Source organism: Oncorhynchus keta, chromosome 17, assembly GCF_023373465.1.
Source record: "Oncorhynchus keta strain PuntledgeMale-10-30-2019 chromosome 17, Oket_V2, whole genome shotgun sequence".
Taxonomy (NCBI): Eukaryota; Metazoa; Chordata; class Actinopteri; order Salmoniformes; family Salmonidae; genus Oncorhynchus; species Oncorhynchus keta.
In genome coordinates, this window is record NC_068437.1 from 61,455,790 (window position 1) to 61,471,643 (window position 15,854).

Here is a 15,854-nt window from a genome sequence, read left to right on the forward strand (position 1 = left end):
GACATTCAATACATCCCACCCGTCTCCAGACATTCAATACATCCCACCCGTCTCCAGACATTCAATACATCCCACCCGTCTCCAGACATTCAATACATCCCACCCCACCCGTCTCCAGACATTCAATACATCCCAACCCACCCGTCTCCAGACATTCAATACATCCCAACCCACCCGTCTCCAGACATTCAATACATCCCAACCCACCCGTCTCCAGACATTCAATACATCCCAACCCACCCGTCTCCAGACATTCAATACATCCCAACCCACCCGTCTCCAGACATTCAATACATCCCAACCCACCCGTCTCCAGACATTCAATACATCCCAACCCACCCGTCTCCAGACATTCAATACATCCCAACCCACCCGTCTCCAGACATTCAATACATCCCAACCCACCCGTCTCCAGACATTCAATACATCCCAACCCACCCGTCTCCAGACATTCAATACATCCCAACCCACCCGTCTCCAGACATTCAATACATCCCAACCCACCCGTCTCCAGACATTCAATACATCCCAACCCACCCGTCTCCAGACATTCAATACATCCCAACCCACCCGTCTCCAGACATTCAATACATCCCAACCCACCTGTCTCCAGACATACAATACATGTAGCTCTGCTGTGGCTTTATTATAGCACATGAGTAACATATATAGATATATATAAAATAACTGTTTCCAAATGGATTTAGTTAAGTTATTCTTGCCATGCAGGAGAATTGAGGAAATCATTAACCCGATCACAGTAACCAACTCAGTGGCAGATACATTTTTCCAAATGTGCTGACTAGTTAGTAAGGAATGTTTTTGTCGTTTACTTACGCCAACTGGATCTTTCTGGTTGCTGGATGGCTTCTTTGGAGCAGCTCTGCGGGGGGTTTTATGCTTCCTAAGCAAATCAAATGAAAAACCCAACAACAGGAAACCAAGTTAGCGACTCGACCAATTTAGCCTTAGTTGACCTGGTCGGCTAGCGTTAGCCAGCTAACGACAACTTGACGCGGTTTACATTACGAAAATAGCGGTCTAAAGATATCGGTTATTTGCAAATAACATGATTTATTATTAAAATGTTATTTTATTGAAATTGTACTTTTTCTACTCACGTAGGTCGTATCATGGTGAATTGTTATGGTTTGATTTCTTGCTTCCAGCTCCAACGTTCCCTCTACCTCGCGGACTAAATATTTTTCAAATTTAACCAATCAGCGGAGACTGAACCGACGGAAGTTCCTCCCAACTATTTCTGGTAAACGAAAAAAGTCCGGAACTTCCAAATAAAAGCCATTTATACAACACTGCCGCTTACTGGGTAGAAGCTGTAACTTACAGAGTTAGGCACACAACACGTGTGGTGTATGCATGGAAATTGCAATAAAACGAAGAACAAGGAGCTCAACACATATGTTGAACTCGTGCATCAAGTAATTTGAAGAACATGCATTACATGCAGTCTGGCTGTCTGCCCTTTCCCCCTACCGTTTTCTTTGTTCTTGTGCAACCATCTAGCTACAGTAAATGTGAGTTTAATAAGCTATGTCGATCAGTGTGTTTGATTCCAATTTTGTTCCTAAATTAAAGTGATAGTTACCCAAAAAGTGTGTATGTTTGTATTCGTGTTGAGAAGAGTCAATTTCATCAGTCATAAATTCATTGGAAAGGTCTAATTTCCAGTGGTGTAAAGTGCTACTTTAAAGTAATACTTAAGTAGTTTTTCTGGGTATCTGTACTTTATTTTACTATTTACATATTTGACAACTTTTACTTTTACTTCACTACATTCCTAAAGAAAATATTGTACTTTTTACTTCGTACATTTTCCCTGACACCCAAAAGTACTCATTACATTTGGAATGCTTAACAGGACAGGAAAATGGTTCAGTTCATCCCTACTGCCTCTGATGCGGCAGACTCCCTAAACACACATGCTTCATTTGTAAATTAGGTCTGAGTGTTGGAGTGTGACCTTGACTATCCATAAATAAATAAAAAACAGAAAATTGTGCTGTTTGGATTGCCTACTTAAGCATATTTTTGCAAATAATTTTACTTTTAATACTGAAGTATACTTAAAACCAAATACTTTTAGACTTTTAAACTAGTATTTTACTGGGTGACTTTCACTTGAGTCATTTTCTATTAAGGTATCTTTACTTTTACTCATGTATGACAACTAGGTACTTTTTCCATAACTGCTAATTTCCATAAATAATGTCAAATAAATGTTTATTCGTCACATGCTTCGTAAACAACAGGTGTAACAGTGAAATGCTTACGAGCCCTTCACAACAATGTAGAGAGAAATAAAATAGAGAAAAGTAAAACACGTAATAATAAATAGACAATGAGTATCGAATGATAACTTGGCTATATACACGGGGTACCAGTACCGAGTTGATGTGCAGGGGTACGAGTTAATGAGGTAGATATGTACATATAACGAGGAATTATTCTGTGCCTGTATTTTCCATTCATTTAGAGTTGAGGCATCGGATATCATATCTGTATGTTGACAAACTGTTTTGTGTTGAATAAGAGTGATTTGTTTTTCGTTGCTGATTGTTTCATTTCTGCACCCAGCACACAGTCAGAAAGGAAACCGGCTAAGAAGGCTCTCCTCTGCCGTACCTTGATTGTTTTACTGTTGATGATATGTGGAAATGTACATGTACACCCTGGCCCATGTACTGTTGCTAGCCCCAATTCTGACTTGTGCTCTGATATGATATCTGCTTCACTGATTTCTGCTTTCGTAAAAGCCTGGGTTCTCTGCACGTTAATACTAGAAGCTTATTACCTAAAATTGATCAATTGAAAGTGTGGGTTCACAGCTCCAATCCAGATGTGTTGGTCATGACCACGCAGCCTTCATACCGCTCAGGGAGGAGACGCGCTCTGTCTTCAAGAGATGAACGTACTTTGGTGCGAAAAGTGCAAATCAATCCCAGAACAACAGCAAAGGACCGTGTGAAGATGCTGGAGGAAACAGGTCTACACTTGATGTATTCGGCGCATGTGACAAAGTTTGATTTGATTTATTATATTTTAGTTGTTTCGAACCATGTTCTTTTATTCAAAACTTCCATTGACAAACAAAGCAAATGCTGGAATGGATATAAACATGGACAAGCATGATTGACACCACAAATGTTTGAAATATGTCTTACAATGTTCCACTGTGTTTCAAAGTATTAATTGTGTTTCCGGTGTTCTGTATACCTCTGTTGCTGATGATAATTTGTTTAAACAAATATATACAGTACCAGCCAAAAGTTCGGACACACCTACTCAAATGTTTTTCTTTATTTTTCCTGTTTTATACGATGTAGAATAATAGTGAAGACATCACAACTATGAAATAACACATATGGAATCATGTAGTAACGAAAAAAAGTGTTAAAAAAATCTAAATCAATTTTATATTCTTCAAAGTAGCCACCCTTTGCCTTGATGACAGCTTTGCACACTCTTGGCATTCAACCAGCTTCATGAGGTAGTCGCCTGGAATGCTTTTCCAACAGTCTTGAAGGAGTTCCCACATATGCTGAGCACTTGTTGGCTGCTTTTCCTTCACTCTCCAGTCCAACTCATCCCAAACAATCTCAATTGGGTTGATGTCGGATGATTGTGAAGGCCAAGTCATCTGATGCAGCAGTCCATCATTCTCCTTCTTGGTCAAATAGCCTTTACACAGCCTGGAGGTGTGTTGGGTCATTGTCCTGTTAAAAAAACAAATGATAGTGGGACTAAGCTCAACCCAGATGGGATGCCTTGAATTCTAACTAAATCACGGACAGTGTCACCAGCAAAGCACCCCCATACCATCACACCATCTCCCTCATGCTTCAGGGTGTGAACTTCACACCATCTCCTCCATGCTTCAGGGTGTGAACCTCACACCATCTCCCTCATGCTTCAGGGTGTGAACCACACACCATCTCCTCCATGCTTCAGGGTGTGAACCACACACCATCTCCTCCATGCTTCAGGGTGTGAACCACACACCATCTCCTCCATGCTTCAGGGTGTGAACCTCACACCATCTCCTCCATGCTTCAGGGTGTGAACCACACACCATCTCCTCCATGCTTCAAGGTGTGAACCACACACCATCTCCTCCATGCTTCAGGGTGTGAACCTCACACCATCTCCTCCATGCTTCAGGGTGTGAACCTCACACCATCTCCTCCATGCTTCAGGGTGTGAACCACACACCACCTCCTCCATGCTTCATGTGGAGATCCGTTCACCTACTCTGCGTCTCACAAAGACACGGCGGTTGGAACCAAAAATCTCAAATTTGGACTCATCAGACCAAAGGACAGATTTCCAGCGGCCTATTGTCCATTGTTTGTGTTTCTTGGCCCAAGCAAGTCTCTTCTTCTTATTGGTGTCCTTTAGTCGTGGTTTCTTTGCAGCAATTTGATCATGAAGGCCTGATTCACGCAGTCTCCTCTGAACAGTTGATGTTGAGATGTGTCTGTTACTTGAACTCTGTGAAGCATTTATTTGGGCTGCAATCTGAGGTGCAGTTAATTGCCGATTACCTGACACTGGTAGCTCTAATGAACTTATCCTCTGCAGCAGAGGTAACTCTGGGTCTTCCTTTCCTGTGGTGGTCCTCATGAGAGCCAGTTTCATCATAGGACTTGATGGTTTTTGCGACTGCACTTGAAGAAACTTTCACATTTCTTGAAATTTTCCGTATTGACTGACCTTCATGTCTTCAAGTAATGATGGACTGTCGTTTCTCTTTGCTTATTTGAGCTGTTCTTGCCATAATATGGATTTGGTCTTTTACCAAATAGGGCTATCTTCTGTATACCAAACGGTGGCTAATTTGAAGAATTTAAAATATATTTAGATTTGTTTAACACTTTTTTTGGTTACTTTTGGTCCATATGTGTTATTTCATAGTTTTGATGTCTTCACTATTATTCTATAATGTAGAAAATAGTAAAAATGAAGAAAAACCCTTGAATGAGGAGGTGTGTCTAAACTTTTGACTGTTACTGTATATATCCTTTTGTACACTGTATTAAAAAAAGATAATTATAATCTTGGGACCAGGCTAATGAACAGTCTGTATCTTAATCTACGTGAATATTGTGATGGTCTCCAGTCTACGCAGCTCGTTGACTGTAATATTAGCCAGACGTATCAGCACCTCTCCCCATTTCTCCTGGTCCTTCTCTCTCTCCTGGAGCTTGGCCTGGTGAGCAGAGTAGACCATGCCCAGGATGAGGCTCTCAAAGCGGGGTTGGGCGAGAGGGAGAGGCCCTCTCTTGTCCTCCAGGTCCTTCACCATCTGCTCCATAGAAGAGAGCGTCTTGGGGATGTTGTCGTTGATGTGAGCCAGGAAAGCTCGTCCCTGCCTCATAGATGCCATCTCCAGGTCCAGCAGAGCGATGTTGTTGTCTTTGTCGATCTCTACTCCACCCAACAAGAACTGTATGGAGAGGTAAGAATCAAATGTGGGAAGATACACATGACTTGCTGCACCCTCGACAACTACTGTGATTATTATTATTTGACCATGCTGGTCATTTATGAACATTTGAACATCTTGGCCATGTTCTGTTATAATCTCCACCTGGCACAGCCAGAAGAGGACTGGCCACCCTTCATAGCCTGGTTCCTCTCTTCCTAGGTTTTGGCCTTTCTAGGGAGTTTTTCCTAGCCACCGTGCTTCTACACCTGCATTGCTTGCTGTTTGGGGTTTTAGGCTGGGTTTCTGTACAGCACTTTGAGATCTCAGCTGATGTATGAAGGGCTATATAAATACATTTGATTTGATTTGATACACGATATATACAAAAGTATGTGGACACCCCTTCAAATGAGTGGATTCAGCATTTTCAGCCATATCCGTTGCTGACAGGTGTATACAATCGAGCACACAGCCATGCAATCTCCATAGACAAACATTGGTAGTAGAATGGCCCATACTGAAGAGCTCAGTGACTTTCAACGTGGCACCGTCATATGATGCCACCTTTACAACAAGTTAGTTTGTCAAATTCCTGCCCTGCTAGAGCTGCCCCGGTCAACTGTAAGTATTGTTATTATGAAGTGGAAACATCTAGGAGCAACAACGGCTCAGCCGAAAGTGGTAGGCCACACAAGCTCACAGAACGGGAACACTGAGTACTGAAGCGTGTAGTGCATAAAAATGTGTGCGTAAAATCGCCTGTCCTCGGTTGCAACACTCACAAGCCTAAGATCACCATGAGCAATGCCAATCGTCAGCTGGAGTGGTGTAAAGCTCGCAGCCATTGGACTCTGGAGCAGTGGAAATGCGTTATCTGGAGTGATGTATCACGCTTCACCATCTGACAGTCCGACGGACGAATCTGGGTTTGGTGGATGCCAGGGGAACACTACCTACCCCAATGCATAGTGCCAACTGTAAAGTTTGGTGGATGAGGAATAATGGTCTGGGGCTGTTTTTCATAGTTCCGGCCTCTTAGTTCCAGTGAAGGGAAATCATAACGCTACAGCATACAATGACATTCTAGATGATTCTGTGCTTCCAACTTTGTGGCAACAGTTTGGGGAAGGCCCTTTCCTCTTTCCGCATGACAATGCCCCTATGCACAAAGTGAAGTCCATACAAAAATGGTTTGTCGAGATCGGTGTGGAATAACTTGAATGGCCTGCGCAGAGCCCTGACCTCAACCCCACCGAACACCTTTGGGATAAATTGGAACGCCGACTGCGAGCCAGGCCTCATTGCCCAACATCAGTGCCCGACCTAACTAATGCTCTTGTTGCTGAATGGAAGCACAGCCCTGCAGCAATGTTCCAACATCTAGTGGAAAGCCTTCCCAGAAGAGTGGAGGCTGTTATAGCAGCAATGTTCCAACATCTAGTGGAAAGCCTTCCCAGAAGAGTGGAGGCTGTTATAGCAGCAATGTTCCATCATCTAGTGGAAAGCCTTCCCAGAAGAGTGGAGGCTGTTATAGCAGCAATGTTCCATCATCTAGTGGAAAGCCTTCCCAGAAGAGTGGAGGCTGTTATAGCAGCAATGTTCCAACATCTAGTGGAAAGCCTTCCCAGAAGAGTGGAGGCTGTTATAGCAGCAATGTTCCAACATCTAGTGGAAAGCCTTCCCAGAAGAGTGGAGGCTGTTATAGCAGCAATGTTCCATCATCTAGTGGAAAGCCTTCCCAGAAGAGTGGAGGCTGTTATAGCAGCAATGTTCCAACATCTAGTGGAAAGCCTTCCCAGAAGAGTGGAGGCTGTTATAGCAGCAATGTTCCTACATCTAGGGGAAAGCCTTCCCAGAAGAGTGGAGGCTGTTATAGCAGCAATGTTCCATCATCTAGTGGAAAGCCTTCCCAGAAGAGTGGAGGCTGTTATAGCAGCAATGTTCCAACATCTAGTGGAAAGCCTTCCCAGAAGAGTGGAGGCTGTTATAGCAGCAATGTTCCAACATCTAGTGGAAAGCCTTTCCAGAAGAGTGGAGGCTGTTATAGCAGCAATGTTCCTACATCTAGTGGAAAGCCTTCCCAGAAGAGTGGAGGCTGTTATAGCAGCAATGTTCCAACATCTAGTGGAAAGCCTTCCCAGAAGAGTGGAGGCTGTTATAGCAGCAAAGGGGGGACCAACTCCATATTAATGGATAAGCGGGTGTCCACATACTTTTGATCAGGTAGTGTAGATGAGCAGGTGTCCACATACTTTTGGTCAGGTAGTGTAGATGAGCAGGTGTCCACATACTTTTGGTCAGGTAGTGTAATAACATGTGTACAAGAAAGAAGTTGAGGAAACAGATGGTGGGGCAAAACAGAAACTACAAAAGAGAAAATACAATATGCTCATATAAATTAAGCCTGTTCCCAAATCTGTTTGTTCTTTCTTGCTGACTTTGATGGTAATTGTCTACAAGACCAGACTGACTAACTGATCTGGGACCAGGCTAATAGAAGTGTAACTCTAACCTCAAACATCAGGTTTGAATCGGTGATGGATTGGCCCAAGCCCTGGGAAGGAAGACCGCCATGTACGGCACCAGACACATCTGAGAGAGAGAAAGTTGGTCTTTTCATGATAAAAATGAATAATGTTACTCTCAGAAATATAGGACTTAATTTAACTCAACTTCCACTTAGAACCTGTTGCGGTATTCAATTACATGCGAATGTAAATCTTGATATTACAATCCATCTATTTTATATCCATTTATGAATGCATTGCATTCAAAACACAACATATCTTTCATTCAAAGTTAGTTTAAAAACAATTCTAACTCACCTTCTAAAAGATCTTGACACCACACCATCGCTACGGTGACCCATATGAGAACTCTTGGTTGAGGTTTTGCCACCATCTCTCTCTCTTTTATGACCGTATACCTCTGATTGCAATGATGATTTCACTGTCTCCGTCTATCCTTTGCTACTCTTCAATAAAACTCAGTCCGATAGCCACGAGTCTAGGCTAGAATGCCATACATTCTTCCACCTAGGAAAAAGGCACGAGGGCCAGTTGGCTCATAAGTTTACAGCATAGTTGTTCCATCCTGGTCCTAAGGGACCTACTGGGTGTGCAGGCTTATGTTCCATCACGTTGGTAGGCCTACACACCCAATTCAACGATTCAACTACGGTCATCACTAAGCCTATGACCGAATGTGTAGTAGTTAAACAAAGTTCGGTACACCCTGTGTGCCCCAGGACCAGGATTGGAGACCTGCGATTTACACACACAAAAAAATGAAGTAGACTGTTGTAACATATCTCCACCACACAGTGGCAGCACCTATCTCTGGCACCAGCATCAGCTGAGCTGGCCAGGAAAAAGGTTTGTTTACTTCCGGTGAATATTACGCCGTCTTCCGTATGATGAAATAGATCAGATAGTGGAGCAAAGGTAGGCTGAAAAGATTTACTAGCCAATAAATGATATCTTAAACCAGAATCTGATATTGATTAAACTGTTAGTTAAACAACTCGGCGTGTTTGGTGTCAGCATAGTGGCGCGGTAAGGATTTGTACCGTTTGGTTGCTTCGCTTGCTACAGTAACTTAACTTTTACTGACAGCCAATGAATGAGCATTATCTATTTTTCTGGTTTCGTAAACCAAAATAATACATAACGTTAGTCCAGTTAAAACCAGTGTGATTTCAGTTCGCATAGAAACACGAACCAGCATGTTTTAAATCTCTGCACATTCGTAGTCTGCTTTTTAGTTATTTTTTAGTTGTCTTAACCGCCAGTGTTTTTAACTATACACACTAACTGTTGTGTTTCTCGATGTTTCTCATGTAGCCTAACCCTGCTAGCTGGTGAGATGGAGTCCAGTAGGGCCAGGTTCGGGGGACAGAGTGTAGGAGCAGGCTCCTTGGTGGCAGAGGAGAACTACTTCCTCGGTTACACCTTTACAGACCGCTCCCACTCCAGCCGCGTGGTGCAGAGCATCATGGACCTATGTCTGCAGGTAAGGAATCTCAATTCAACTTTCTCTGATTCATCGCATCCTATCTCCTCAAAACTTATAAGAGGTGAAGGTTCCCTCCCCTCAGGCCTTCATCTCCAATGGGGTTTGAAGAGGAGGCAAGGAGAGAGGATGTGAGTAATCAAGGAAAGATGAATATTGAGAAAGGGCCAAGGAATCATATATGCTCCATTCATTTGAAGTCTGTCTCCCAGTGCAGCATTAGTTTGGGAGGTATGATGACATTAACGGTTCCTCCATCTTATATCCCCGTGTCTTCAGGACGGCCTGTTTGCTGACGTGACCGTTAAGGTGGAGGGGAGGGATTTTAACCTGCACCGCCTGGTACTGTCAGCCCAGAGCAGCTTCTTTAGATCCATGTTCACATCCAACCTGAGAGAGGCTCACACACGTAGCATCCAACTGAAGGACGTCAGGTAGGGCTGCTGGTCTCTAATCCCATCGCCTGCCGTTGTGCCCTTTGCACATGGCACTTGACCCATAAACTACTCAATGAGTTGTTTCTCACCAATTGGACAATAAAGTCTATTTTCTACACAGCGCATCAGTCTTCCAGCTGCTGGTTGACTACATCTACCACGGGACAGTGAAGCTGACAGTGGAGGAGCTGCAGGACACCTATGAGATGGCTGACATGTACCAGCTGACTGCTCTGTTTGAAGAATGCTCCCGCTTCCTGTCACGCACCGTAGATGTCAAGAATTGCCTACAGGTGAGCTGATTGGCTGCGTTTCTATTTCCTGGACCTGATACAGCCAATCATTGGTGTCTGAATTAATGAGCACGTGTGTGTTCCCTTTGTAGATAGGAAGGACTCAGATAGAAATGTGAATTGTATTCGTCAAGGTACTGGATCTGTGTAGCTGCTGTCAATCTGACCATCTTGTCATTTTTATTTATTTATTTTTTACTTTACCTTTATTTAACTAGGCAAGTCAGTTAAGGACAAATTCTTATTTTCAATGACGGCCTAGGAACAGTGGGTTAACTGCCTGTTCAGTGGCAGAACGACAGATTTGTACCTTGTCAGCTCGGGGGTTTGAACTTGCAACCTTCCGGTTACTAGACCAACGCTTTAACCACTAGGCTACCCTGCCGTCATCTTGTTCCAACGGTAGCTTTCTGAAGTACTGTCAGTTGATTGACTTCTTCCTGCTGTAGGTGATGTGGCTGGCAGACAGGCACAGTGACCAGGAGTTGTATACTGCAGCCAAACATTGTGCTAAGATCCACCTGGTCCAACTTCACCAGACTGATGAGTTCCTCAACCTGCCACTCTGTCTCCTCATGGACATTATCAAAGGTACTTATTGATTTCTTACCCCACCACCATATTTATCACCCACCTGGGTAATGCCACGGCGGCCATTTTGTCAGACCCTTACCTGTGTTTCTGTTGTCCAGACGGGGTTCCAACCTCTCAGAACCCAACGGTCGCCATCCAATCCTGGATCAACCACAACAAGGTGGAGAGAGAAGAGTTCTCCACTGTTCTCCAGGAGAACCTCAAGGTTCAGTGTTCTCATTCTAGAACCCAAAACTCCACTGCACGTCTCTAATATTTCAGATTGGGGGGACTTTTTTTGAGATGCACCCAGTTTTACGGAGGTCGTAGCTAAAACATGTTCACCGACACAAATGTTAGTTTTTCCCCCCTACAATTTTAGTATATATCATTCTAGTTATACATGTAGTGACTATTGATTCCCTCACTGTGTCTTTGCAGGAGATCGGTGAGATGGTGCACATCTACCTGATAGGTAAGGAGGAGACGAGGACCCACTCCCTGGCCATTTCCCTGCACTGTGACGAGGACGATGCCGTCAGCGTCAGCGGCCAGAACAGCCTGTGTCACCAGATCACAGCAGCCTGTAAACACGGGCCGGACCTCTACGTGGTAGGGGGGTCCATCCCTCGTCGCATGTGGAAGTGTAACATGCAGACCATGGACTGGGAGCGCTGTGCCCCGCTGCCCCGAGATCGTCTCAGCCACACCATGGTCTCAGTCTCGCTCCAGGATGCCGTCTATAGTCTGGGAGGTAAGACGCTCCAGGACACACTGTCCAACGCCGTGATTTACTACACGGTGAAGGACAACGTGTGGACAGAGACTAGCCATCTGGATACGGCGGTGTCCGGGGCGGCGGGGGTTAACCTGGGAGGAACCATCTACATACTGGGGGGGGAAGAGAACGACATGGACTTCTTCACCAAGCCGTCACGACTCATCCAGTGCTTCGACACGAAGACTCAGAAGTGCCAACTGAAGCCTTACGTCCTGCCGTTGGCGGGAGTGATGCACGCCGCCGCACACATGGATCTGCTGTTTATCGTAGCAGAGGGGGACTCCCTGGTGTGTTACAACCCGCTGTTGGAGAGCTTCACCAGGCTACGCTTCCCCGAGGTGTGGAGCTGTGTGCCGTCCTTCTGGAAGGTGGCCAGCTGTAACGGCTCCGTCTACGTGTTCAGAGAGAGGTGTACAAAAGGAGACGCTCACACGTTGAAGTTTAACCCCGCTACGTCAGCCGTGACTGTTATCAAGGGGATTAAGATACTGCTGACCAACTGGCAGTTTGTCCTGGCCTAAAGTTTAAACTCACTACGGTGAGGGCATGAGGTATTTGAGAATATAGAATGGAAAATATTCAGATCCTTTTTACTTTGGCCGTTAAAGTCTTATTCTCTCAATCTACACACCAAACCCCATAATGACAAAGCAAAAGCAGGTTTTTAGATATTTTAGCAAATTTATAGAACCTCCCCCTCCCCCAGAAATATCTTATTTACAGTGCCTTGCGAAAGTATTCGGCCCCCTTGAACTTTGCGACCTTCTGCCACATTTCAGGCTTCAAACATAAAGATATAAAACTGTATATTTTTGTGAAGAATCAACAACAAGTGGGACACAATCATGAAGTGGAACGACATTTATTGGATATTTCAAACTTTTTTAACAAATCAAAAACTGAAAAATTGGGCGTGCAAAATTATTCAGCCCCCTTAAGTTAATACTTTGTAGCGCCACCTTTTGCTGCGATTATAGCTGTAAGTCGCTTGGGGTATGTCTCTATCAGTTTTGCACATCGAGAGACTGACATTTTTTCCCATTCCTCCTTGCAAAACAGCTTGAGCTCAGTGAGGTTGGATGGAGAGCATTTGTGAACAGCAGTTTTCAGTTCTTTCCACAGATTCTCGATTGGATTCAGGTCTGGACTTTGACTTGGCCATTCTAACACCTGGATATGTTTATTTTTGAACCATTCCAGTGTAGATTTTGCTTTATGTTTTGGACCATTGTCTTGTTGGAAGACAAATCTCCGTCCCAGTCTCAGGTCTTTTGCAGACTCCATCTGGTTTTCTTCCAGAATGGTCCTGTATTTGGCTCCATCCATCTTCCCATCAATTTGAATCATCTTCCGTGTTCCTGCTGAAGAAAAGCAGGCCCAAACCATGATGCTGCCACCACCATGTTTGACAGTGGGGATGGTGTGTTCAGGGTGATGAGCTGTGTTGCTTTTACGCCAAACATAACATTTTGCATTGTTGCCAAGAAGTTCAATTTTGGTTTCATCTGACCAGAGCACCTTCTTCCACATGTTTGGTGTGTCTCCCAGGTGGCTTGTGGCAAACTTTAAACAACATTTTTTATGGATATCTTTAAGAAATGGCTTTCTTCTTGCCACTCTTCCATAAAGGCCAGATTTGTGCAATATACGACTGATTGTTGTCCTATGGACAGAGTCTCCCACCTCAGCTGTAGATCTCTGCAGTTCATCCAGAGTGATCATGGGCCTCTTGGCTGCATCTCTGATCAGTCTTCTCCTTGTATGAGCTGAAAGTTTAGAAGGACGGCCAGGTCTTGGTAGATTTTCAGTGGTCTGATACTCCTTCCATTTAAATATTATCGCTTGCACAGTGCTCCTTGGGATGTTTAAAGCTTGGGAAATCTTTTTGTATCCAAATCCGGCTTTAAACTTCTTCACAACAGTATCTCGGACCTGCCTGGTGTGTTCCTTGTTCTTCATGATGCTCTCTGCGCTTTTAACGGACCTCTGAGACTATCACAGTGCAGGTGCATTTATACGGAGACTTGATTACACACAGGTGGATTGTATTTATCATCATTAGTCATTTAGGTCAACATTGGATCATTCAGAGATCCTCACTGAACTTCTGGAGAGAGTTTGCTGCACTGAAAGTAAAGGGGCTGAATAATTTTGCACGCCCAATTTTTCTGTTTTTGATTTGTTAAAAAAGTTTGAAATATCCAATAAACGTCGTTCCACTTCATGATTGTGTCCCACTTGTTGTTGATTCTTCACAAAAAAATACAGTTTTATATCTTTATGTTTGAAGCCTGAAATGTGGCAAAAGGTCGCAAAGTTCAAGGGGGGCGAATACTTTCACAAGGCACTGTATATAAGAACCTTTGCTATGAGACTCTAAATGTAGCTCAGGTGCATCCTGTTTCCATTGATCATCTTTGAAATGTTTCTACAACTTGATTGGAGTTCACCTGTGGTAAATTCAAATTGATTGGACATGATTTGGAAAGGCACACACTAATAAGGTCCCACAGTTGACAGGTGCATGTCAGAGCAAAAACCAAACCATCTAAATAATTGTCCATAGAGACAGGATTGTGTCGAGGCAGAGATCTGGGGAAGGGTACCAAAAAATGTCTGCAGCATTGAAGGACCCCAAGAAGTTTGGAACCATCAATACTCTTCCTAGAGCTGGCCGCCCGGCCAACCTGAGAAATCGGGGGAGAGGGTCTTGGTCAGCCAGAACCTGATCAAACATCGCTGGAGAGACCTGGAAATAGCTGTGCAGCGACACTCCTCACCCAACCTGACAGAGCTTGAGAGGATCTGCAGAGATGAATGGGAGAAACTCCCCAAATACAGGTGTGCCAAGCTTGTAGCGTCATACCCAAGAAGACTCAAGGCTGTAATCGCTGCCAAAGTACTGAGTGAAGGGTCAGAATACTTATGTAAATGTGATATTTCCGTTTGTATTATTTGTAATAAATTTGCAAAAAAGTATATATATATTTTTTTAGCTTTGTCATTATTGGGTGTTGTGATGTCATTATTTTTATTTTACCTTTATTTTACTAGGCAAGTCAGTTAAGAACAAATTCTTATTTTCAATGACGGCCTAGGAACAGTGGGTTAACTGCCTGTTCAGGGGCAGAACGACAGATTTGTACCTTGTCAGCTCGGGGATTCGAACTTGCAACCTTTCGGTTACTAGTCCAACCACTAGGCTACCCTGCCGCCCCATTGGGTATTGTGATGTCATTATTGGTTATTGTGATGTCATTTTTGGGTATTGTGATGTCATTATTGGGTATTGTGATGTCATTATTGGGTACTGTGATGTCATTATTGGGTATTGTGATGTCATTATTGGGTATTGTGATGTCATTATTGGGTATTGTGCGTAGATTGATATGGATTTTTTCCCCCGTATTTTGAAAAAAAAAACAATTTTAGAATAAGGTTGTAAAGTAAGAAAATGAGTAGAAAGTCAAGGGGTCTGAATACTTTCTGAATGCTCTGTAAGGTGTTACATTACATAAGCTGATCTTTCTGTCTCTTATGGTCTCTGATGCAGTCATCCTCACAGCTGTAAATCATGTTCATTGTACAGCAATAAGTGATGGGATGAAACCACACGATCGGAGAATTCAGAGATCATATTTTCTTGCATATGTCACAAATACATCCCATTATCTGTAAATATATTCAACAAAGCTCACAAATAAAACTACAATGTGAACAAACAGGCTGTTCAGACATCCCTAATATTTACAACTGTGGATTTACGTATTCAGAATTTTTTTTTAACAAGTTATGCCTGTCGAAGTATTACAGTCAGCGAATGTGACTTCAGATGAGTCGACTATCTCCATTCATTGGGATTATCTTTGAGGCGCGTAGCGTTATGAGGTCACCGCATTCTCATTCGCCATTTCCTGGGAGAATAGTTTCTCGCTAGATAAAAAAACAACTTAATGAAATGTGAGTATAACGTTTTATTTATTAAATGTTAAAATGTTAACCAAATGACTTTTCATATGAATGTTAAATTCAATCATTGGGGGCATGCAACGCACTAGGCAATCTCGTCAGCTGTTTAGACCAAGTTAAATGAACTAGTTTATTCAGCAATGTGTCAATTATGAAGAACCGCTCAGTTTTAAAATCATGAATTGTTGATCTGGCTAGCCAGCTAATCTTTTTGAATATGTGATATTTTTGCAGCACAAAGCACTCTGTTCCGCCTTGTGTGGTGGTAAGAAATGTTAATATTATCTAATAAAAATCCAGCTGTTTTTCAGTTCCATGTTGGATGACCTGCAAGCAATGCCTGG

At 43.3% G+C, this 15,854-nt stretch overlaps 3 protein-coding genes across 5 annotated transcripts in view; 1 reads left to right on the forward strand and 2 right to left on the reverse strand.

Annotated features, from left to right (window-relative positions):
• Positions 1–1,225, reverse strand: part of kif23 (kinesin family member 23) — a 73,026-nt gene extending 71,801 nt beyond the window's left edge. The window contains exons 1-2 of the mRNA XM_052467058.1: positions 1,122–1,225; positions 838–904 (exon numbers count right to left, since the gene is read on the reverse strand). Of these exons, the coding sequence (XP_052323018.1) occupies positions 838–904; positions 1,122–1,135 (81 nt within the window). The 5' untranslated portion in view covers positions 1,136–1,225. The remainder of the gene's footprint in view (positions 1–837; positions 905–1,121) is intronic.
• A 1,815-nt stretch (positions 1,226–3,040) lies between these two features.
• Positions 3,041–8,662, reverse strand: LOC118396020 (protein FAM180A). Of its 2 annotated transcripts, none has more exons than XM_035790166.2 (3): positions 8,272–8,662; positions 7,959–8,038; positions 3,041–5,464 (listed from the first exon to the last, which is right to left on the reverse strand). In XM_035790166.2, the coding sequence occupies exons 1-3, from the start codon at positions 8,345–8,347 to the stop codon at positions 5,111–5,113; spliced, it is 510 nt and encodes a 169-aa protein (XP_035646059.1). In that variant the 5' UTR covers positions 8,348–8,662; the 3' UTR covers positions 3,041–5,110. The 2 variants fall into 2 exon arrangements, with proteins under 2 accessions (XP_035646059.1, XP_035646061.1); XM_035790168.2 differs by having other exon boundaries at positions 7,959–8,058.
• Positions 8,663–8,828: 166 nt separating this feature from the next.
• Positions 8,829–14,520, forward strand: kbtbd4 (kelch repeat and BTB (POZ) domain containing 4). Of its 2 annotated transcripts, none has more exons than XM_035790164.2 (7): positions 8,829–8,889; positions 9,289–9,457; positions 9,737–9,891; positions 10,016–10,187; positions 10,637–10,778; positions 10,880–10,986; positions 11,202–14,520. In XM_035790164.2, the coding sequence occupies exons 2-7, from the start codon at positions 9,311–9,313 to the stop codon at positions 12,060–12,062; spliced, it is 1,584 nt and encodes a 527-aa protein (XP_035646057.1). In that variant the 5' UTR covers positions 8,829–8,889; positions 9,289–9,310; the 3' UTR covers positions 12,063–14,520. The 2 variants fall into 2 exon arrangements, with proteins under 2 accessions (XP_035646057.1, XP_035646058.1); XM_035790165.2 differs by having other exon boundaries at positions 8,866–9,000.
• Positions 14,521–15,854: the final 1,334 nt, after the last annotated feature.

Coding starts and splice junctions, on each gene's coding strand:
- LOC118396020 (XM_035790166.2), bottom strand. CDS start 8,347: ATGGTGGCAAAACCTCAACCAAGAGTTCTCATATGGGTCACCGTAGCG. Junction 8,039..8,271: donor GTGTCAAGATCTTTTAGAAG/GTGAGTTAGAAT, acceptor TCTCTCTCTCAG/ATGTGTCTGGTGCCGTACAT. Junction 5,465..7,958: donor ATTCAAACCTGATGTTTGAG/GTTAGAGTTACA, acceptor CTCTCCATACAG/TTCTTGTTGGGTGGAGTAGA.
- kbtbd4 (XM_035790164.2), top strand. CDS start 9,311: ATGGAGTCCAGTAGGGCCAGGTTCGGGGGACAGAGTGTAGGAGCAGGC. Junction 9,458..9,736: donor TCATGGACCTATGTCTGCAG/GTAAGGAATCTC, acceptor CCGTGTCTTCAG/GACGGCCTGTTTGCTGACGT. Junction 10,987..11,201: donor TTCTCCAGGAGAACCTCAAG/GTTCAGTGTTCT, acceptor GTGTCTTTGCAG/GAGATCGGTGAGATGGTGCA.